This window comes from Solanum stenotomum, chromosome 7 (genome assembly GCF_019186545.1).
Source record: "Solanum stenotomum isolate F172 chromosome 7, ASM1918654v1, whole genome shotgun sequence".
Lineage (NCBI taxonomy): Eukaryota > Viridiplantae > Streptophyta > Magnoliopsida > Solanales > Solanaceae > Solanum > Solanum stenotomum.
The window spans coordinates 54,114,375-54,138,175 of NC_064288.1; the positions used below are offsets into that span (position 1 = coordinate 54,114,375).

General features: G+C 29.1%; 2 protein-coding genes across 2 annotated transcripts; both read right to left on the reverse strand.

Moving 5' to 3' along the window:
• Nucleotides 1–5,224: 5,224 nt before the first annotated feature.
• Nucleotides 5,225–6,565, reverse strand: LOC125871370 (UPF0481 protein At3g47200). The gene has a single exon (XM_049551956.1). It carries the CDS (start codon nucleotides 6,563–6,565, stop codon nucleotides 5,225–5,227), a length of 1,341 nt encoding a protein of 446 aa, XP_049407913.1.
• Nucleotides 6,566–8,495: 1,930 nt separating this feature from the next.
• LOC125871371 (ethylene-responsive transcription factor ERF024-like) lies at nucleotides 8,496–9,107 on the reverse strand. Its single transcript, XM_049551957.1, has one exon. It carries the CDS (start codon nucleotides 9,105–9,107, stop codon nucleotides 8,496–8,498), a length of 612 nt encoding a protein of 203 aa, XP_049407914.1.
• Nucleotides 9,108–23,801: the final 14,694 nt, after the last annotated feature.

Genomic DNA, 23,801 nt, shown 5'->3' on the forward strand with positions numbered 1-23,801 from the left:
GGTCAAGGATTAGTATAGTAAATTTAGTAGTTAGTCGAGTGTTGTCCAGTTTTCCTTGTCAATATTGTTTTTAATTATTTCTCACATACTATCTTCTTCTTCGATTTCATTTTTACATGTTATTTTCTTTACTTCGGTTATTGTATTATGTATGATTGCTATCTTTTTCTTCATTATGTTCAAACTGCTTCACTACTGTAATTTCCTTTCCTTATTTGATTTCATTATGCTTAACTTAAGTCAAAGGTACTATATTGAAAACAACATCTTTACCTTCACAAGGTAGGGATAATACTGCGTATACATCACCCTCTCGGGATCCTACTTGTGATAATATTATACTCGATATGTTCTTGTTGTTATTGTTGTTGTTATACTTAATTAGTCTATGGTTTTCCTCTATATATAGTTTAGTTAATTTAATCTTCTAGTAGATACAATAATTGCATTATGACAGAAATAATTAATTGTACTAAGATCATACTTTATATATAGCTTCTATATTTTGATATGATATAGTAACAACTAATTAGATCTTGGCTAGGCCAAGTGGAGTAAGCTTTGACATTAATCAGTCAAAAGTCAAAAAAATGAAATTAAATTAAATTAACATGTTTGGAAAGTTTCACACTGTATCATTTTATCTCATATAAAGTATATATATTGTATATTTTTTGTGTAAGAAATTTTTTTTTTTACATTGACTATCTATATTGTTAGTTCTCTTATTCAAAATATTTTATGAATTTGTTTCTTGAGCTATCGCGCATCAAGTTGTGGATTACATGCGTACCATATAAATTTCTACTCGATTTTATCTATCGCTACATTTTTTCCTTCTCCAATGTGAATCTGCCTAAAGTATCACACGTATACGATATACCTAGGACCCGTCATCTATCATGGAGACGTTATGTAGAAACACAATGTTTTTGTTGAAATTTTTTCTACCATGCATGTAGAGACTGATTCATAATTTAAAGTTTACGGCTCTTTCAAATTCATAGTACGTATTTTCCACATTGACTCAATAAGCTTAAATATTATATTTTGAGTAGCGTCATATCGACCCCATCACATGTTTTATGTAAATTTATAGTTCGATCATATATATCACATTAATTACCCATAATTTTTTCCTTCCTTTATATTCAAGATATAAGACAAATATCACTAAAACGACATATAATTTGTTTTATTAGTAAAATACGTCTTGTTATATATTGTGTATTGATTGAACACGTACTATACTAATGTACACACAATTCATCACATAAAAAAACAAGACAAATAAATGACAATGTGATAGATAGGGGGGAAAAATGAGGAAAAAAACAAATAAAATAAGGCATTTAATTAATTCGTTTGTGTTCATATATGAAAAACAAAACGGAACTAAATGAAGGTGAAGCATGTATAATTATTATTGGGAAATTAATGGAGAAAAAAACAAGTATTTTTTGGAAGCCTAAATCACAAACGAGACAACATTAAAGATAAAATTGAGAAAAATAAAAGAATTGTATTTGGACTTTACTAGTTTAATTAATTTTAATTCGCGACGAATAATATTGAAAATCTCCCCTACCAAGGTCTAAGCCTATTAGATTTGACTATAAGACTTGCCTTTTTAATATTGCTTTCTTTCATAATAAAGTCATTATTATGAAACTAGATTTATTTTAATAAATGATTTAAATATCCAATGTTGGGCATGCATCTTAAATTCTACGTACATAGGAATTTTGTGTCTCTTTTAATGATCTTGGATTATACTCAACATACGAATTATTTTTTAGATTGAGTTATATTCACAATTCATTCTCTTATAATCAGTCTCAAATCTTATATATGCATTAAAAAATGCATTAAAATATGTACAAATGTTAAAATGTGAACACAGTAACTCAAACAGTCAAATGAATTTATTGACATCTACTGATAAAGTTCAAATTCGATCTTGAACCGTTATTTTACTCTATACCATTTCTTTTTTCTTAAGTCTCAAACCCATAAAAACCTCTAATAAATCCAACACATCCGTGCTCGTATACCTTTATTCTAATACTTATATGTCTCATTCCTTGAACACTTTTTGATACCAAAAGGTGCAAAGAAAATTACACACTTAAGAAAATCATACACGTCTCTTGCACACATGCAAATAATAATATGCCACATTTGTTTTGTCTCAATATATTTGTTTTGTTTTTCTCTTTGTCATGTGGGGCTAACCAGAACTTAGAAGTTATGTACATGTGGACTCATACATAACTTATATATATATTTCTTCCGTCTTATATTAATCGTTTATTTTTTTCTTTATATATCTTTTAAAAAATCATAATATATATATATAGTTTCTTGAAGAAATGCAAATAACACTACATACAATTAATCATTATGATCAGTACTTTCCCAAATCTGTATTTAATGAGAGTTTTAGTGCATCAGATTACATTTTTTTTTCCTTTTGAATCATAAAGACAGTAATAACCTTTTGTTGCTAGTACAAATTTTGTAATAAACATGAAAAAGACAAGGCCAATTCATGCATGCTCAAAAAGTAAATAGTTTGGTCAACTTCAAAATTTTAGTGGACTTGCTTTAATTTAAATCAACCAAAAGGTACTTTGTACCATATTTATTAATTAGGAACTTATTATAAAAGTACTACAAATCATATTTGATTAGAAGTACTACTATAAAGTTTGTGGTAAAGTGTTAGACTCACTTCGTATTTGAGTCTTGAGTATAAAATATATCGTCTTAGTTATAGAGTATTTAGCCCCTAATAATACCAATCTCAACAATTCTCAATAGATTGATTCAACCAAAACCTTCTAATAAAATGTACTTTTTACTAGGATTTTTTCTATACGTAAAACTTAAATTTGGATATCTAATTAAAAACAATAAAATTTTATCTATCTCACCATAATTCGTGACGGTATAAATTGAGGATAGAAAGGAAATTTTCTTGAAGAGACACAGTGTGACCACGTATTTAATTGCAGAACCAAATGCTGCATCTTGAACTTTTTAAGGGGACCATCACATAATTTTGTTTTATAGCAAACAAGAAACTTTATTTTGTGCAATATTTTTTTCTATTCTTTTTAATTATTAGAATATATATATATATATATATATAGTAAATCCAAAACGTGTCTGGTGGAGTTCTACGTTAGAGACAAACATTTGTGACAAATGTAATGTTATTCATTGAATAGAGTTATAAAAGTATATTTGATGTTTTTTATAAAAAAAAAAAGTAAAGATCGACAGATACAAATATATCTAATTAGTAATTTGTGAGTTCATTAGAATAAAAAATATCTCACTCGAACCCTATATATAAACACAGATGCATGTTGAACCAAGTGATTTTATTTGACAATGCTTGGTTGGAAATTTTTATTAGATATGTGATGAGATATAACATTGATCGACAAAGGATAGTGGTGTGTGATCAGTAGCGAAGCACAAAATTTTAAGTAAACGAGTTTCGAACAAACGATTTATATTTGTAAAAAAAAATATTTTTTTACCTATATGAATAGAGAAATTACCACATTTCTAATGAAGAGCTAATCTTTTCTATTAATAAAGTAACAAGGAAGCAATTATGATCACTGGGCCTTGTAACGTGGGCCTGTAACCCAAGTGGGAGCAATAAGGTGATGGAACATTAAGCCCATTTAGATGATTTGTGGGCTTTGCTTAATGCTAGCCTTGCCCCTATCCAAACATTGCGTTGGGCCTTGTTGTTGTGTCTGTGTGGTGGCACGGGTGCCGTGCCCTCTTCGCAAAGGAGGGCACGGTGTCAGGCTGGTTTCATGGAGCAGCGATATTGTCCTTCTTTGTGTAGTGGAAGGAGCGGGCTGGCGCTTTCAAGCCCACTAACTTATCGGGATGGGTAATTGGACCATCACCTTTTTTGTTCCTCTATCATACATTGTTCGTGATAATTTATGAATATATTTTTATTATATTCTAAGCATTCATTATGAACAATTTAAAAATCTTCTGAGAAAATTTTATGTTACGATCTTAATCTTNTTTAATATTTGACTTTGTAATTAGGGGTTAAACTAATAAATCCTAAATTCCCAATTAGTGTTTTAATTTTTTGGAACTAAACATCGTTTTCTGATTGCATTATTATTTTTAAAAAAAAATTAAAACGTCTAAAATATAAGCTGATAAAAAAATGCCTTTGCCCGGATTCGAACACGCGACCTCGCGTGCAATAGAGCAAATTCCTGAACCCCCAACGCCACTGAGCTACGCCTTTGGTATATGTTCAGGGGGTTCAATAGTATATATATACACGTAAATTAATATTTTAATCTTTATATATATATAGTGTAATTTTTCGACGAAGGGGGTTCGGATGAACCCCCATGGCTCAACGTAAATCCGCCCCTGATCATACATTGTTCGTGATAATTTATGAATATATTTTTATTATATTCTAAGCATTCATTATGAACAATTTAAAAATCTTCTGAGAAAATTTTATGTTATGATCTTAATCTTTCTATTCGTTGAAGAATTTTTGAAAAATAAAAAGAAAATTTAATAATGACCTAAAAAGGGTTATTTGCGTTAATATGCCATAATCCAACAACTAGAACTATGAGTTAAGAACTTATTTTGAATAGTCAAGGGCAAAATTGACTCATTTCTTTTTATTTAGGAAAAACAGTTAGTAGGGAAGGATATTTTTGGAGCTATTTAGCTAGTTGAGGGGTATTTTGAGTAAAAAATATAATGACGAAGGCATTTCTAAACCAAAAACATAATAACAAAGGTATTGTTGAACCAAAATTATAAGTTGTAACGTAACGTAAATTTGACCAATGTTGAATAGTTCAAGAGTATTTTATAACCTTGTTCCCTTAAATTTAAAACTTCTCCACTAACTACAATAGTCATATATAAAATAACATAATATAATGACTGGAGCTTATTTGTGCTATCCTTGTTCATCTCAGGTCAAATATAACATCAGACAAACAGTTATGACAAGAAAGTCATATTGTTTAGTACAAGATCGCTTCACACTTTGGAATGCTTCCATCTTTCACCTGTTGAAGTTTTGTTCAAAAACTTCATTCAAAAATTTGTCCATGCAATTCCAACTAAGAAGAAAAAAACAACAAATTACAAGCTCATATAACCAAAGCCACAAAGATTTCAAATGATTTGTAAGTCCCAATCAAGAAAGAGGGTGAACATAACTCAAAATGGAATAAAGTGTTTGTAGAATGGCCAATACCAATAACACAAGAGCAGCCAATGCTGAAATAAAAGACCATGGTGAACTAAAATAAGTGTACTTAAAACTTGCCCAATAAACATGCCAACTACTCTTATAATAATCATTCACCTTAATAAACAATTCCAACAAGTAACACTCATCAATGTCAAACATGACATCTTTCCCAAGATTGTTGATGAAATTAGCAATTTCAAAATCTGTCCCAAAATAATTCTCAATTATATTGCAATCACACAAATACTCAACATCATGTTGTGTGTTCACCAAACAATCAAGAAATGTTGCATATGTTGTCATGTGCTTTGTACAATCTACATGACATTGCTCATATGCCACACAATTTATCAAAAATGAGCTCATGAAATCATCTATTGTAATTGTTGGCATCTCAATGAATCCATTGTTGAATTTTATAGCCAAGAATGTATCTTCTTTCCTAGGCATAAGCTTAATCCCCGCGCGACGAAGCTTTGAGATGCATTGTATGACATTTGTAGGTGAATCCTTTCTATTTTTAGGCTCTTCATGATCAAGAAAAATGTAACTTGATCTAAGAAAATCAAGTAAATGTTTCCCTTCAAGATTACCAAACTTTTCAAGAACTTCATTAGGCCTTTGTAATGTGTAGTTAAAGAAAGTCAAAGCTAATTTGGCTAAAGAAGGAGTACTACTTGATTGGCTAATATTGGTAAAGTCAAACAAGAATTGAAGTATGAAAAATGGGATTTGATTTTCAAGTCTAATTAAATCCCTCAAGAAAAAAGGATATATCCAAGACATTGAGATAAGTGGATCATCTTTTTCAATTGGAATTACCCCTCCAATTTTTCTAAAAAGTTCAATTATAAAACAACCATCAAGAACCAACATTTCAACAAACTCATCTCTATTAAGAACTATTGCCTCAGAGTAACATTCTCTAGCTCGCATTTCAAATGGTTGAATTGCCTTCAAATAGTCCTCTAAATAAAGCCCTTTTTCCTTTGTTCTCTTAACCAAATTGCCCAAAAATCGCCATTTATGCTCTTCGATCATCTTAACGTTGTCTTTTCCACGATGGTATGGACCAATTGACACTATTTGAGGCTCGTAGGATCGACCATTGACATTAATAAAACTTTGAGGTACTCGAAAAATGCAACAAGAACTCCGCCCCGCGGATTCACTTAGGAGTTGAGGTGATTGGGAGATTTTTTGTTGCATCAATTCTAGTTGAGTCTTGTTTATTTCCCAATTGATTGTTACAACATGTTGATCTTCGATTGAAATTTCACTCATTTTGACTTTTTGATAGAGAGATCTTCAATTGATTGCTAAATAAAGAGGAGCAATATAATATGTGCATGTTAGCTACATTTTGTGGGGGATATAGTATATATATACAATGAGTTGGAGAGTGTAATTATTATGAACCAAAATGATTGAGAGGATAATATTTGTTTAAAGGCAATAAGTTGAGCACCTTCAATTATTTTATTGTTAAAATTAGTTGGAACTAATTAGAAAGCAATTAATCATCACATGCAAGTTTTGTCAATTGATTGATAGGGAAGAGGACCAATAGGTGCATTGTGGTGGTCAATTAGAGTTTAATATTCGTTTATATATTAATCAAAATCTTACGGATAAAATATTAAATTGTCGTCTAATATTTGCATAACTTACACAAAATTTTAGATCGTAATCTATAACATTTTTTCATATGATTTTCGACTTTTAAAAGAAATATTTAGACCATAATCTACAGTTCTACACAATTCAAGTTGGAAGACAAATAAAAAGGACCATTTGTTAAAAGTTTCATTATTGGTTAATTTTTTTTAGAAAGAAATAACAAAAAAATTAACAATTTTTGGGCTTTATGAATCACTTGAGCTTCTTGGGCTTCGTAAAAGCCATTCCATATGTTTGGACTTAGCCCAATAGTGCTCCATCAAGTATGTGTATCTGAAATAGCTCGAAACTCATCTATTTATCAAAATATACCAATATAAACGCAATCGTTAGAATGAATATTTTATAAGACGATGAAAATATTAAAATGTGAGGCAAATAACAGTTACATGTATGTATTTGTGGCCAAACATCACTTATCATGCTTTGTTCGATAGAACGATTAATAGTATTGTAATTTTTCCAATGGTACTACTCTAACACGTGGCAGCTGATTGTAGATTAATATGTTAACGTGAGGTGGACTCAGAATTTGAAGACAAAGAATGGAACCACTAATTTTTTTTTAAAGTATTGCTAATTAAAGTTAGAAATCAAACCCAAGTAATCTAAATAGCATAAGAACTCAAGTAAGAAAAATCCGATATTATCTAGTCAGATAATCTTCTTTGATAAAATGAAATGATTTATAAACATACAAATGTCTGTGTTATAACCTTGTTTTAGCACACAAATTATATATTTTTTTCTTTCTTTCATATACTATATCTCCAGACAAATACTGCCACATAAATTAGAATAGAGAGTATAATATTATCGATGTTATCCAATAGAAAAATGAAAAAGAGAGCATAGAAAAGGGGCAGAATAGTAAATTACTTAGAAGGTTAGTTGTACAAAACCCTAGCTAGCTAAAATCTAAACTTCAATGATCCTAATTGAGAAAACTTTCTAAAATTGGTTGCTCCAACTACCAAACACACAAATTTTAATGTCTCTCTATAAATATCTTTGCTTCAAGTTCAAGCTTCCAAACTTTAGAACTCACTATGTGTAATTAAAAATTTTTGATCAACACGGAAAATTATACTGTGTCGATAGATCAAGCTTTTTCTTTATCACATATATGTACTATTATTGTGAATCCTTTTGACACCATGTACATCTATACACTTTTTTTATATTTTGATATATTTCCCTTCATAAAAATCTTGATTAAACATATAGAAGTGTTCTTTATCAAACAAGAACATATAGAAGACTAATAAAAAGAATAAAATTAAGTTTAAGTAAATAGGGTTTATCCTTGTGCGCACCCAAAAAGTAGCAACTACAGACTTCCCTCGTCAACAAAGAAAAAGATAATCAAGAAAGTAAAACACAAGTAGTTGCTTCCTTTGAACCAAACCCTTTACAAGCAATAAAATAACATCATGCAAATTAACACACACATCGTTATAATTTACATATATATCTAACTTATTTAAGTTCAACATTATGTTAAACTCATGTTGCTTGTAGAAATGGCAAATTATTAGGTATAATTCCACAAGTTTTGGTAGGCCATAGTAGTGTGATCATCATCATCATGCATATTATAAAACCTTGGTGGACTAAGTAACATCCCTTCAGCCATATTAACAAGAACATTTGGCATATCAAATATCAAATCCTCATCCATAAACTCGAAATTCTGAATTTCCATATCCTCCATTTTACCCTTTTCATTAATTACTACCTCCCTATGCCCCGCAGCCACGGCTAACAACGCGTCCCCGGCTGCCCCAACAGCTGCAGCTGCCCCGGCTGCAGCTATCTGGATGTCACGAGCAGAGCTCGTGGCAGGAACAGGAAAAGAGGCAGCCAAGTTCGGAAAGTTGAGGTCCGCCTCGGGACCTTTTAGGGCTATAGCCGCCACATCATACGCGATGGCAGCCATTTCGGGGGTGGGAAACGTCCCGAGCCAAATCCTATTAGGGGATTTTGGCTCGCGAATTTCGGACACCCATTTTCCACTACTTTTTCTTCTCCTTATTCCTCGGTAAATGGGGTGACGCCCCGAATAAGATTTATTATCGGGGGCAGTACTAGAGTTATTACTGCCCCCGATAATGATGTTCTTTCCACCATAAGTAGTCGTTGCCATTTATAATTATATGTTTTTTTGTTTGAGTATAATTAGGGGAAAGTTTTTGGAAATTAGGGTTAAGATTATTGAAATGGATTAAGGAAGCCATTTATGGAAAGGGAAAATTTTGTGGATTAGAGATGAAAATTGAAACCAGTTATTGATGAACTTGCAAGTAAGTGTGTTTTGTGTGAAGGATTTTGGGTGTAAGGCAAAAATGGTGTTGGATTTGTGAGTTGGATACTTAAGTGTTGGAGAATAGTTACCTTTTTATACATTTAGGATTAGGTTTAACAGTACTATTATCTTTTTGTTGTTTTGATAAGATAGTTATATTTGTGAACCAACGTCTAGACATCTCAATTTGGTCTCAATTACTTTAAAATTCATTTATATTGTGTTTCGTGGACATCTGACGTTGACGTGTCACAAAACTTTTGATGGTATCTGGATGATCGTAAGTTGGAGTACTATCCAATTGATGTGCATACTCAAAATTGAAATGTTTTTATTATCAGTTGAGACCAGGTCAAATCTATATATTATACATGTCTATATTTATATTATGTGTAAATATATATTATAGTAAGTTTAAATATCATGCAAAATAGTATGCAAGAAGCCATCTTTTTCTGTAAATCTTCCTATCCAAAAGATAATCTCTATAATGAAATTACAAGTAAAACTTATAATGATTGTTTCTTGTGAATTTATTTTAGTGCTTAAGCTAAAATGCTCTAGACACTTGCTGTAAAACGCAAAACCACTCTTTTTCCTTCTAACTCTATAGATGTCAAGTATCTTTCGATAGTGACTGCACCTTGGTCTATTTTGATAGATAGTTCGATAAACAAAGCATTTCGTATTTGTATATAAAGCTCGGGAAATGGTTGTATGCAAGGGGTGTATGCGATGTAGTCATGTAGACAAACTATTGTATGAGAAGCATTAATGACGGTTTTCATAATCCGAACTCATGACTTATATTGTCACACGTAAAATTATTTTATCGTTGTTTTAAAATTCCCATTTTCTCTATGTAGTTAAGTAATTCCTACAAATAGTAAATCAAATAAATTCAATTATTATTTTCTATGTTTCAATTTGTGTGATTTCTGTTTCCTTTTTAGTTTGTTTCAAGAATGACCAGTTTTTACATTTGCAAATAATGTGACTTTAAAATCTCATTTAATTCTTAGTGACAAGGTTTTATATTAACACAAGTATTTTGGATATTTAACATCATAAATTTTTTAAAAAATTTAGTTGTATAAATATATATTTTATGATATATTTAAGCTGGGGCCGAGCCATAATGTCTATGACGAGTTTCATAGAATCCATTAATTTTGATGCAGATTATATAATTGTATGAAAAAAATAATTTATTATAACTTAAATATACAAAAATAATTATGGTTCAGACCCATAATTGGAATTCTAGTATTGTTTTAAAATAAAAAATTATGTGTCTAATTAAATAAATTCATATAAATTAAATCAAGGAAGTAATATATAGTTTGTGTATTTTCCACCTGCATGTTCACTTTTTGGTCGAATAATACAAAAGTATAATAACAAAAAGGAAAAAAGAAAAGAAAAAGAAGGATTACACAGAAATAATAGGAACATCATCAAATACAATAAAAAGATTACATGTAAAATAAAATAGAAAACTACAAGAATATAAACGTTGGAATAGTTTGTAACAAATTACTTTCTTGCTACCCTCTTTTGTTAGGAAAATAATTATCGGTATCGACGGTTTAATTCAAACTACATCAATTTATGTGTTTAATAAACTAAAAGTATTTACTAATTATTCATGAAAAGTAAGCTGTAAGAGACCCTTTTTATACAACCATGTGTTATAAATATATCAATTTTAATATAAATATCCGATACAGATAAGTTTTTACTTAAAGAGGAAAAGCCTTCCCACTAACCCTAATTTTCAGCTTTGTGACACACCTTGAAGGGAACACCCAAAATAAATAGATTTGTTAAATGTATGGAAAGTAAAAAGCGTCACACAAGTTCATAATAAAATCTTTATTCTCTATTTCACTTAATCTCATGTAATGGTTCTTGGATATTTGATTTTCTCGCTCGATTTTGATACTTATTTTTAAAGCAATGATTAATTTGAATTTACGTCGTATACAACTCAGTAATGATTCTCAGCTTATGTGTATATAAGGAGCCATGTATTGTATGACTACAAAAATGGGCCTCATGTTATGTATATTCGCCCATACTAGATGGACATAAGACACAAAGATAATAAAGCCCAATAACAATGGGCTCATCATGGTTCCTTTCTCTCATTTCCCCGTTAATGTTGGATTTTGTTAGGGGGCATTTTACTCACAAATCACAATGCGAGATTTTTCGATATATTTTTGAATTTAGTCGGACTATTGTATGAAAATCAAACACTCGGTGGAAATTCATGCTTAATTATTTCTAAATTTTGTTTAATCATACATACATTTTCAACTAGTTGTTGGGATATGGAGTACTTCCTCTATTTTATTTTATGTGAACATGATATTGTTTGGAAGTTAAATATTATTTTTTTAATGATCGTCTTTTATAAAAAATAAAATATTGAATTTTGTGCTATACTAACGATGTGTAGTACTTTTTGTATGATTTCAAATATATAAATTTTATTTTAAATATTTAAAGAATCTATATACAAATGCATCCTCAAAATAAGTGTTTAGATACTCATATTCTGAATAGCTTCACATAATTAGAGATAGAGAAAATATTATTCAGTAGATATAAGAATAAATAATTTAATTTTGAAAGTTACTCCCAAATTAAAATGTGAATATATATCATTTACTTACTTGGACGAGGTCAATCAGCAATAAAGGTCCATGGCTTGGTTAATAGATGACCTCCACGCACTTGTGGGGTGCTCGACTAAAGTTGGCTAAAGTGGTCGAGCATATATCATAATTTCTATGGAGACAGAAGCTTATGTCACGGGCCCTTTAAAAAAAAGTATATATATATATATCTATGAGCAACTTTCACATATAGCAAACACAAAATTCATATTAGTATGCTATAGCAAACTTTGCATAATTGCGCTCCATAGCAAACATAAATATGTATATTTCGCTATACATATACAAAAGAAAGCAGTTGTATAATCTGATTTGGTATACATATACAAAAAGATCAATTGTATAAAGTGAGAGAGGCGAGTGAGCGAGCAAGATCTGAGAGAGTGGCGAGTGAGATCTGGGAGAGGGGAGAGAGGAGAACGAAAATATATGTATATATACAATTTTCACGCATTTTATACATTTGCGTTTTTGTATAAAGTGAGAGAGGGAAGTGAGAGAGCGAGATCTGGGAGAGTGGTGAGTGAGATCTAGGAGAGGGGAGAGAGGGGAACGAAAATATATGTATATATACAATTTTCTCTCGCTTTATACAAACACAAACGCACTTTATACACTTGCGTTTGTATAAAAAACGAGAGAGGCGAGGGAGAGAACGAGAGTGGCAAGCGAGATTCACTAGGAGAGAGGTTAAATAACAATAGTTTGCTATGGGGTACAATTAAATCAAACTATATTTATAGCATTTAATTTGAATTAATAGTTTGCTATTATATACAATTTTCCCTATATCTATCTCTTGTATTTGTATAAATGATAAATGTGTTTCATTTATTGTTTTGGTGAAAATATCAGATTCGAGGAAATGTTTAGCTAGCGTTTGATCATAAATTTTAAAAGATTATCTTCAAATATTTGCTTAGCCATAGATTCTAGATCATCTATTAAAAATGTGTCGTTAAAAAATTTTAAGTTCCAAAAATTGGTCGAGAAAATAAAACACAAATACTTAGCCATATTCTTAACCATCGTTTGATTGACACGTGTCATGTTAGCCCGCGTTTTATTTATTCAAATCTCAGAATTTTCAACTAAAAGGTGCTTTTACTTATTCATAACTTAAAAAAAAGTTAGTAATAGGTTTCTTAAGTATAATGATTATACTTTTTTTTTCTTTTTCTTAGGGTTAACAACTCACTCTCCCATATAATGATAAGACAACTTTTTAAAATATAACCACTAATAATTCATCAAGAAATTTTGATAGATATAGGATTGGTTGGCAGCCTCTAATAAAAAAAGACTTGGCTATAAAATTTATCGTTGATCTGTCGCTAAATGATCTGTAATTAATAGACTTTTTTGATAACTTATTGGTTATTTATCTCTTAAATAGGACTAGTCGTTGTTTTGTGACAGGAGTTATTCATTGCTAATTTTTACTTTTGATCACTAAAGCTAACATGACGTTTTTTTAATAATTCTTCACTAGTCTATTGTTAATATAAAATTGATTGATGAAATTTGTTGTTTAGCAATGGAACTTATTGGAGTAGTTTTCTAGCCAATAATCATTCTTTCAACTAAACTATGCAAACATTCTTCTCACACTCTTTAGTGCAACAAATGATTTTTCTACAAAGAAAAATTTCCACATCACAAAAGGGCACTTCTCATTAAATTAATAATGACTATTTAATGATAATGACCTCTATGTTATTTTGGCAATAATTTTCTAGCCTTTTTGAAGAAATAAATGAGAAAAATACTCCCTCCGTCCACAATTGTTTGGCAGGTATACTAAAATAGATGTCCAAGATTAATTGTCAATTTAAACAATCAAGAAATAATTAGTCACTTTTTTCCAATTCTGCTCTTAATGATAATGTAGTTCAATTGAAAAGTTATGTGGACTTTTGGTATTGTAGGGTTATATTAGTCAAATTACACCTTGTATTAAATTTTCCTTGAGAGATGTGCATGACCTTACCCTGACAAACAATTATGGACGGAGGGAGTAATAAGCATCATTTTCAATACATGGGGCCTTCAATCGATCATGCTAATTATATATTCCATGTGGGGTCCTAAAAAATATCTTGATAAACTCAAAATTATTCATAGGTTGATCNGAAAAGTTATGTGGACTTTTGGTATTCTTGTTATTGTAGGGTTATATTAGTCAAATTACACCTTGCATTAAATTTTCCTTGAGGGATGTGCATGACCTTACCCTAACAAACAATTGTGAACGGAGGGAGTAATAAGCATCATTTTCAATACATGGGGCCTTTAATCGATCATGCTAATTATATATTCCATGTGGGGTCCTAAAAAATATCTTGATAAACTCAAAATTATTCATAGGTTGATCTATCCTTATCAATTTTAATTGGATAGATGTAATTTCTTCGAATTTTGATGTAACTAGTAAAATTATTGTCATGTAATCAGGAGGTCACAATTTTTTACATGTACAAAAATATAAGATAAAATTATACATAATAAACTGTTATAATCTAATTATTTTGAATCTCACATACAATAAAAGCTTAATGTATTCAAAATCTCGATACTCAAAACACTACATACTAAAAGAAAATTAATGATTCAGATGAATTTAGACATGATCAGTTGTTGGACAATATCTTGACATGAAAAGCACTAGGTGACTTGTTTTTTTCTTATTATAATATTAATTTTTCTGTGTAAAATAATTGGTTAAAGTAAAACTATTGGCAATGGAGTATTAATTAATATTTGCTGTTTGTTCCAATATTCCCCATCATTATTTTTATATTCAAATAGGAAAAAGGGGTCTTGGACCATTACCAATGTTTTATTACTCTTTATTTCTAAATGAAACATTATTATGGTCTAATATTATTTATTTGTATAATCATTGGTGAAATATCGTTGATTAATTTTATTTTAACCCTATTAATTATAAAATATTTAGTGACAAATTAACAACGAATGACATAACTTATTCATATATTATAATTTGTGTAGTGAATATTAAATATCGAGCTTTTAAATATATGAATATGTCAATTTTTATTGAGCAAACAAATGAAAGCATGTTCAATTATAATCCTAAATGAATGGAGAACTTAGTACTCCCTCCGTCCCTTTTTAGTTGTCCACTTTAGAAATGGCACACAGATTAAGGCAACAATGATTAGCACAGTGAAGTTACAATTTTACCCTTATGACAACTTTTCACTTTAAAATTACAACCACTTATTTGAATTCAAGTGAAATAAATTGGAGGGAAACAACATACACTTTTACAATTTTCAAGAAGTGTAAATAAGGGTATAATAGGAAAAAATTTGTTGTCCTTTCTTGATTTGTCAAAATGGACAACTAAATAGGGACAACTAAAAAATGAAATATGGACAAGTAAATAGGGATGGAGGGAGTATGTACTAGATGTACATAAAATTAGATTAATCGGATTTCAGCGCGGAGATCTTCCCAAATTATGTTAATTGAAAGGTCTAGGAGAAGTCAAGTGGTACTATCAACTGCAAGTTGTCTTTTTATGTATAACAAGGAACAGCCTCTCAGAAGAGAGTCACAAATCAAATCCATCCATCCATCAAATTAGAAACATTGTTTTTTGGTCCCACCCGATGTAGGTATTTATTTTATGACACCAACGATTAATTCAGATTCTCGTTGGTAAAATCCATTAAAGAAAAAAAATTGATCGAACCATTGAATAATTCGGAATAATTGATTTCTAATCATAAAGTTTTGTATCGAGTACTAAGTTAATAAGTAGAAGATAAGCAGACTCAAACCACGTGGTAATTAAACTACCGTCTTTCAAATCCTCAGATTAATTTTATCATAGGAGTCAATGAACTGATAATAGAATTATCTCTCTATCTCTATGATTCGCTAATTATTTGACTGTAATTGATAGATTTCTCACTATAAAAATTATTTTTCATTCAATTTTATGATTTAAATTCGAAACCTCCAATTGATTCGAGACCTCAGTTTAATTAGAAAACTGCCTAAGGAATGTGGGAGCCATATTCCTATTAAGCAAAACAAGGACTCTTAAAACCTTGCCCTTTTATATATATGAAATATGAATTAAGTATTGGTAGGTCCCACAATTATGCAACTCAATGTAATTATTGTACCAAAATTGTACCCCCTTTTTTTTCAAAATTATTTCATCTTTGAGAAGAGGAAATTAAATTATTTTGCATCATTCTTTGGTTGTTCTTTCCTAGGAGAAAACCATAGGGAGTAACTGTTAAAAGTTTATCACGATTGTAGTGTCATTCCTTCGTGGCAAAGTTAAAAATTTTGTTAAAAAAATTAAGTAATATATAAATAAGTAAAGCGATATTCTTTTTAATTAAATAGACTAAAATTTTTTACATAAGTTAAACAAATTAAAATTGAAAATATATTAATAACACATTAAAGACTTCTAACTGCTACTAGTATTGTATATGGTAATCCTTAGATATAGTATTTATGGTAACTATTATTTAAAATGTTATTTTCTTTAATAATATGTATTAATTTCAATAAATCATAAATTTTCACGCTTGTGCAAATTGAGATTGTGATATATATAATTAAAGAACGCGTAATATTATTTTTATATGAGATTTATCTACATAATAGAAATACACGCAAAAAAATTCTTCAAAATTTCAGCACCAAGTGTATAACAAAAACATTTTATCATGCACATTCAATCAAAATGCATTATAATTCAAGTATCTAAATATAATTTCCTAACAAATGAAAAAATTGTCAATGTATCAAAGCCATTTTTTTTAAAACTATATGTAAATAAAAAAAGGTCCACCCTTCACAAAGTAGCCACTATGCATCATAAACATAAATAGTCTATATTGTCTTGTTAGGGACTAAAAAAAAGAAAAAAAGGTAGTTCGATACATAAATTTTAGTATTATTATTTATTAGTAGTGTTCGAAAAAGAAGGTTATTTCAAAATACATGATATAAATAATATATCTTAATATAAATATTAGTCATTTCTTTTAAGATCGAATTCATGACTTATAAATTACAGGGAGAAGGAACATTGTATAAGTTCAAAAACATGGAAACTCAGTAAAAGTTGAATAAATACAGAGAGGTCAGGGCAAGTCAAAATTGTACAAGTAGCAAATAAATAGGAGATTATGATCAGAGCCATGCATGCCATGCAGAAGAAGAAGACACAAGAGTGTGCATAACCTGGTTAAATCAGAAATTTTGTTAAAAATATTTAAATTTAATTTATAGATATAAAAAAATTAACTTATTAACTTATATATATAATATAATACGATTTTTTGTCTAAAGGTATTCACTATCACTCACTATATGTGGGCTCATTCAGGACGGATCTAGAGATGTCGTTAAAACTTATAAATATATGTGAACATAATAGCTTTTTTTTAGATTTTGTATATATCAAGAAATCTATTGAATGTTTATAAATATAAATAATTTTAAATTTAATGGTATTAAATTTGAAATCGTTATGAAAATTAATAAAATTTAAATTTTGAATTTGTTTTTCAACCGCATATATAGGAGACAAGCTAGAGGGAGTAGGAGGGACAGATGGCACCTGAGATCTAGCAATATGTATTATATATGGGCCACTCAAACTCAGTGCTACTCCTACTACTCTTTGTAGCTCTATAGCTAAGACTTATTTTTATTTTTTTTGTTTCTTTCGCTATTTGTTTTGAGGTTCGATTAATTTAACTTTGCATTAAAATTTTTTATTTTGAAGCGTAAATTGCTTTTTAGAATAGTTTCATATTTATGTCTCGAACTTAAATATCTGATTAAGAAGGAGAGAATATTTATCATTTTATCATATGCACAAACTTTGGTAGTAACTAATACTACTAAAAAATAGGTCAAAACCGAAAGACAAGGTCGGTTTTGTAAGAAAAAAGCAATATCATATCAAATTTTGGTGCCTCGATTTCAAAGAAACGATTGACAGTCAATCGATCATGTCCATTGATTTTTTGAAGAAGGAAAAAAATCGATGGATTGAATTAGTTTTTCCTCGATTTTTTGAACTGATCCTATCCGTTGATTTTTTTTTCTCCATAAGTTTTTGCATTATTTTTAGTAGTGTAATAGTCTCTATGACTATGTACATACTTCCTCTGTCCAATTTTATATGACATATTTTTCTTTTTAGTCCGTTAAAAAAAATGACATGTTTCAATATATAGTGACATACAATATAACTATAAACCCAATTTAACCTTGATGAAATGGATTCTAGTCACACAACGTCTATAACAAATGTCTTTCTTTCTTAAACTCTGTACTAAATTAAACTTAAATTAAAACGGAGGAAGTATCACTCTGCAAAACTGACTGACTATCAAAGCTAGCTAGATGTGTCATGTTTGTGTATTATTACAACATTTACTATTACTACTAGTAGTATTATTATTATTATATATATTTGCATGGATGTAACACTTTGTCTTCAATTACAAGCCATCAGTATTATTTCACTATTCAGTGTGTGTGTATGTGCTGTGTAATCTTCTCATCTCTGAGCAAACACACACTCAGATGTAGTTTTTTGTTTTTGTTTCTCCATAGGAGGCATTAGGCCACTACTCACCTGCATCCCTATAATAGGCATCAATTTTTTATTTTATTTTTTTGGTTTTCCGTCCCGTGTCCGGTATCTACATTGGAGCCCGATTAAATTTAGATTCGCACAGAGAAGTCCCACATTGAAGGTAAAGCGCTCCTTAACAAAGGCGACTCCGTACTTAAGGGGGCTCGAACCCGAGACCTCTTGATTAAAGATGAAGGAGAATTTCTTATTTTTATATCAACTTAGGATAATGGCTTGGCTAGCTCTAGAAATGGATAAAGGGTAAAATGGAGAATGTAAAGTTATTTTTTCGAAATTAAAATGTGTGTGATTCTTATTTAAACGATCTAAAAAGAACTAGAATATATGGATCGTAAAATTTCTTTTGTAAGACTCAAATATGATAAGGCCAATTATTTATATATATATAGTTAGTTAGTTAGATAGGTTGCGATGGTTGGAATGACTATGTTAGCTTTACCTTCTCTCTTTTCGAAGGAAAAAGATTGTATCCTTGTGTTATATTCAATTCTATATATATTATTTTTCTTCTAATTTATGTGATACTTTTTGAATTTCAAAATTCAAATAATTTTTTTTTTATAATAAACTGTTTGACTTTCAAAATTCAAACTACGTCATATAAAATGGGATAGTCCTTTTAACTATTTTTGTTCTACTGTACAACTGAAAAAAGATGCAGAGGTAGCTGGAATTTTAATAAGAGTAGTAATTAATCCATTGATATGGAAAAATGGGGGCAGTTTAATTTGGGTTTTTCCTTTATGTGTTGACATTTTGTAGGGCCAATTTTTACTGTTTTTACTATAGTTTATCTCTTACTTTTTAGTTTTGTTTGGATGTGAAGTGGTCCATGGACCTATAACGCTTACTATTTTCGAAGTCGGAGATAAAGTATAACTAACGAGTTAATCCGGAAAAAATAATAACATTAGCTCACATTGTTGTATGAGCTATTTAACGATGAATTATCAAAAATCATATTAGTTATGAGCTATTCGGTAACAGATTAGCACCAAATAGCAAAGAGGAGGTTGCCCTACTAAGCCATTTATGTCGCGCTCGATGAATTTAACCTTTGTCTAGCCATCAAAAGAAGATACAAGATCTAGAAAATTTTAGTATAACATAAAAGAAATAGATATTCCAAACTCAGATATCTCGAGCTTTGAAACTATTCAAATCTCTTCTCTTTTATAGTGTTAAAAATTCAAAATTTCTAAATTTAAATTTTGTCTTCACTTCTAATAATTTTTGGGGAAAATAACACTATTTATGTGAGTTGTAACCTTTATATGCATACCTAAAATGCCGGGTCCCGACCAAAATGGGTCCTTTTTAGCCCATCAATAATTGGTTATATATGTTGACGACCTACCAATTTGGACGTTCATGACAGAAGGTACTGATCATCTAATTAGGTTGGTCAAAGAAAAAAATTGACAGACTTTTAAATTGACAAGTCGTTAAAGAAATAGTGTATATGATATCTTAAGCAATTTCAAGAAGCAAAAAAGGGTGAAAAGAGCTACATGCTACGTATATTGCATAGCACAAATTCTTGAGATTAGTAGAGCTAGAACGAACAATATATGTCATGAGCTTTGATTTTAACTACACTAATAAGCAATGATGGTTGATTTAAGAGGATGTTAACTTTTAAACTCTTGCCGTCATAAGTTTGGGTGGGTTATTGACCCGTTCATTTATTAGTTTAGCCCATTTCAATTCGTTAAAAATTAGGTTGATATGTAACCAGGATTGACTCGTGAGAAATCTTGATAAAATATTTTTTAAAAAACTTTTTTATTTCAATTTGATATGTTATATATAGCCATTTTATAAAGAATAAAATAATTTTATTAGGTACTAAAATAGTTTAAAAGAACAAATAAAAACAAGCTTAGTAAAAATTGGGTTGGATTGAATCTCGATCCGTTATATAATCCATTACCTAATCCATTTTGACCCGACCAAATTTCTGTTGATCCAATTATTATTTTAATCCATTATGACCCGCCTAAATTTGACACAATCCGCCCAGTTACCACCCTTAGAATCAACTAACAAATATTATTCGTGAATATACACAATTTTTTAATATTTCATTTATAACTTGTCACTAAATAGAATTTGTGACGGATTTTATTGTTCGACTAAAAATAGAAAAAAAAAATCAGAAAAAATAACAAAAATAAGAGGAACAGAAAGTAGTAACAGTCCCTTTGTTGCAAAGGTTTTAAGAGCTAGTAGATCAATTGACGTACAATTCATACATAAAAAAGGAGTAGCAGAAAAAGTACTTTTATTTATCTTTTTGTATCACGTGGACTGATAATTATGCGATGGTGTTTATAATATAAAAAAAATATAAAATATTATGTACAATAATTGATTGCCACCCACCCCTTCATTCCCCAATCCACCCAGGACGAAGTCGAGTGGGAGCAAGGGAGTTTATTCGAATTTTTCTTATGATATATTACTGTATATTGTTAAAATTATTTGTATATATATAACGAAATATTAAAATTTTCTAAATATTTTGTATTTAGCTTTTGGTATTTTTAATTTTTATAGTGAAAATTTTAGTTCTGTTACTGTAATTCACAAATCTTTTAATATTTTTTTTTTGATAAGTGCGGCCTATAACCACTCTTGTATATAATTTGGTGATAATTCTCTTCAGCATAGTATAAATGCATGTACCTCTTTTTGTGGGATTGAAAGGATAATATATAATATTTTATCGTTTTAATTTATGTAAAAATATTTAATTCAATACAAAAATTTAACATTAAAAATTGGTTTTGAAATTTATTGTCTAATCTAATAAGTCAGAGAAATTATGTTGGATATTATAAATTATTTAATTAATGATGGTGAAATAAAATTTAAGGTTAAATTTTTATTACTACTAAATAGTAAATATAAAGAAATATTACTCTTTCTTTCAATATGACTAAAAAAAATAATGTCCTATAAATAGGGACTAATAATGAATTAAATATATATGTATGTCCTCTTTTTGCGGGTTAATAGTAGGATAATATATTCTATCTTTGTGCTCTACTTTACTCTAATGATAAGTACATATTCAAAGATCTGAAATATATATGTTTCTAGAATTTTTCACTAGCAACTTTATGTGTGAATAATTGAGTTCGAAATTTATTTTTTATATATATTTTACGAATTTTTAATACATAACAAATTTAAATCAAAGCTATTAAATTAGATTGAACCTATATATTACCTTCTAAATTCACCCCGATATTTAATTATTCAACTGAGCAGTATATTATCTCTATAATTGAGAAAATAAGAACATTAATCTTAATCAAATGATTTACTTCAGAATGAAATAAAACTAAATGAATTGTGATGAATGTTTGAGATCTTTTATCGATTTTAGATATAAATTTTTAAAATAAAATAAAATATCTTTTCGAAATCGGCGCTCCAAAAAATTGATCCAACTATGTCTTAACTCAACTTTAATTTAGCCTCAATATATCTATCAAAAATATCGAGTGGAAAACTAAAAAACAAGTCCACCATATCTTTTAGGTCATTTTTAATTGTTCTAGCTAGTACTAGTATATATATATTTTTTCCTTTTATATAATATCCAATGATGTTGAAAGACAAATTTAACTGTTTCTTGTTTTAATTCATACAAATAATAATTGGTTATGGTGAGCACCTGCAATTGGCAAAAAAGAAAGTGTTAACAAAATAATTTTAAAAGGCAAAGGGGTTCATAACCTATAGTTATGAAAGGAGGCACAAGTTTTCAAGACATTTTAAAAAATTAATTAATTTAAAAATATTTCCTTTGACCACTACAGTCTACAACTAACATGTGAAAGCCATGAAAATATTAAATTAAAATAAATTTGGAAACTATTTTCCCAACATTTCTTTTTAAGGAAACTTTCTCAAAATTTGTAAAGTTTGCTAAACTAATTTATAAGATTTTCAAGGGGACCATAGTGATCAATGTTGAGACTTGAGAGACATATGTAAATAAATCTCATTTTTGGTATTTTAAAATCTTCAGACTCTAAAATGAATTACGAACACAAGATGGAAAATCAAGAAAAAAGAGTTAAATTTTAACATAATTACTTTCGAATAATTTAACTTTAAAGTGAGATAATCATATAAAACGACATAATGTCAAAGGACGTAAAAAGTTATGAGTTTAAATCTATTAATGTCGTTGAAGAGAAAACAAGCTGGTATTAGTATTATTATGCCTTTTAATCTTAAACACATGGGCGTTGACATATTTTACATAAATATCTTTATGATTTGTCTGTGTCGATTTGCGATCGATAATGTAAGCAAGCTCATACAATAAATGTTGCCATCCAAGAGAAACACTATTTTTATTCCAAAATATTTAATAAATTTAAACGTTTAAATGAAATAATGCACATAAAATAGTTAGAAAATATAAAAGAAGTTTTAACTAACATATAAGGAGATGATACAAATTAGTAATTATAATGCAAAAGTTAATGCTCTTTGCCTCATATAATCATTGAAGCATATGGCTAATAATGATGAGCAAACCAAATATGGAAATTCTTTTGATGATTTTTGCCATAATGAATGAAATTCTTTTGATGAATTTTAAAGTGTTTTCTTAAAAAAACTTTATTTGATAATAATTACTTAATTAATAAATATGAATAAATTTAAACGATTAAGATGTAATATATATTCAAAAAATTCTATTGAGATAACTATAGATCATTTTTCGGTCCATTATTATCACTTATTATCACTATCACTCTATACCAAAAAATAATCTTTAGTGGTAACTAATTAATGATAATAGTTTAAGTTATTAAATATACAATTTTAGCTGTAATTATCACTTTTTGTAAATGTCTCTAAAGACTATATCGAAATGAGATTTAATGACGATTAACTAATGTCGGTAAAAACTTACCATTCTTCATTAATGTAATTATTTATTATCGCTAAACGTTGCTTTTACTATAGTGTCACTTCAACTAGCACCATCATCGATGTCATCGTTTATCACTTTCAATTATCACCATTCACAATCACAATCACTATCATCTTCAATCACCATTATCAGTCGTCACCATTACTAGGTATTGTATACAATTATTACCATCGACCACAACTACCACAATAGCTATATCAATCAAATAATCACACTATCAA

Coding starts and splice junctions, on each gene's coding strand:
- LOC125871371 (XM_049551957.1), bottom strand. CDS start 9,107: ATGGCAACGACTACTTATGGTGGAAAGAACATCATTATCGGGGGCAGT.
- LOC125871370 (XM_049551956.1), bottom strand. CDS start 6,565: ATGAGTGAAATTTCAATCGAAGATCAACATGTTGTAACAATCAATTGG.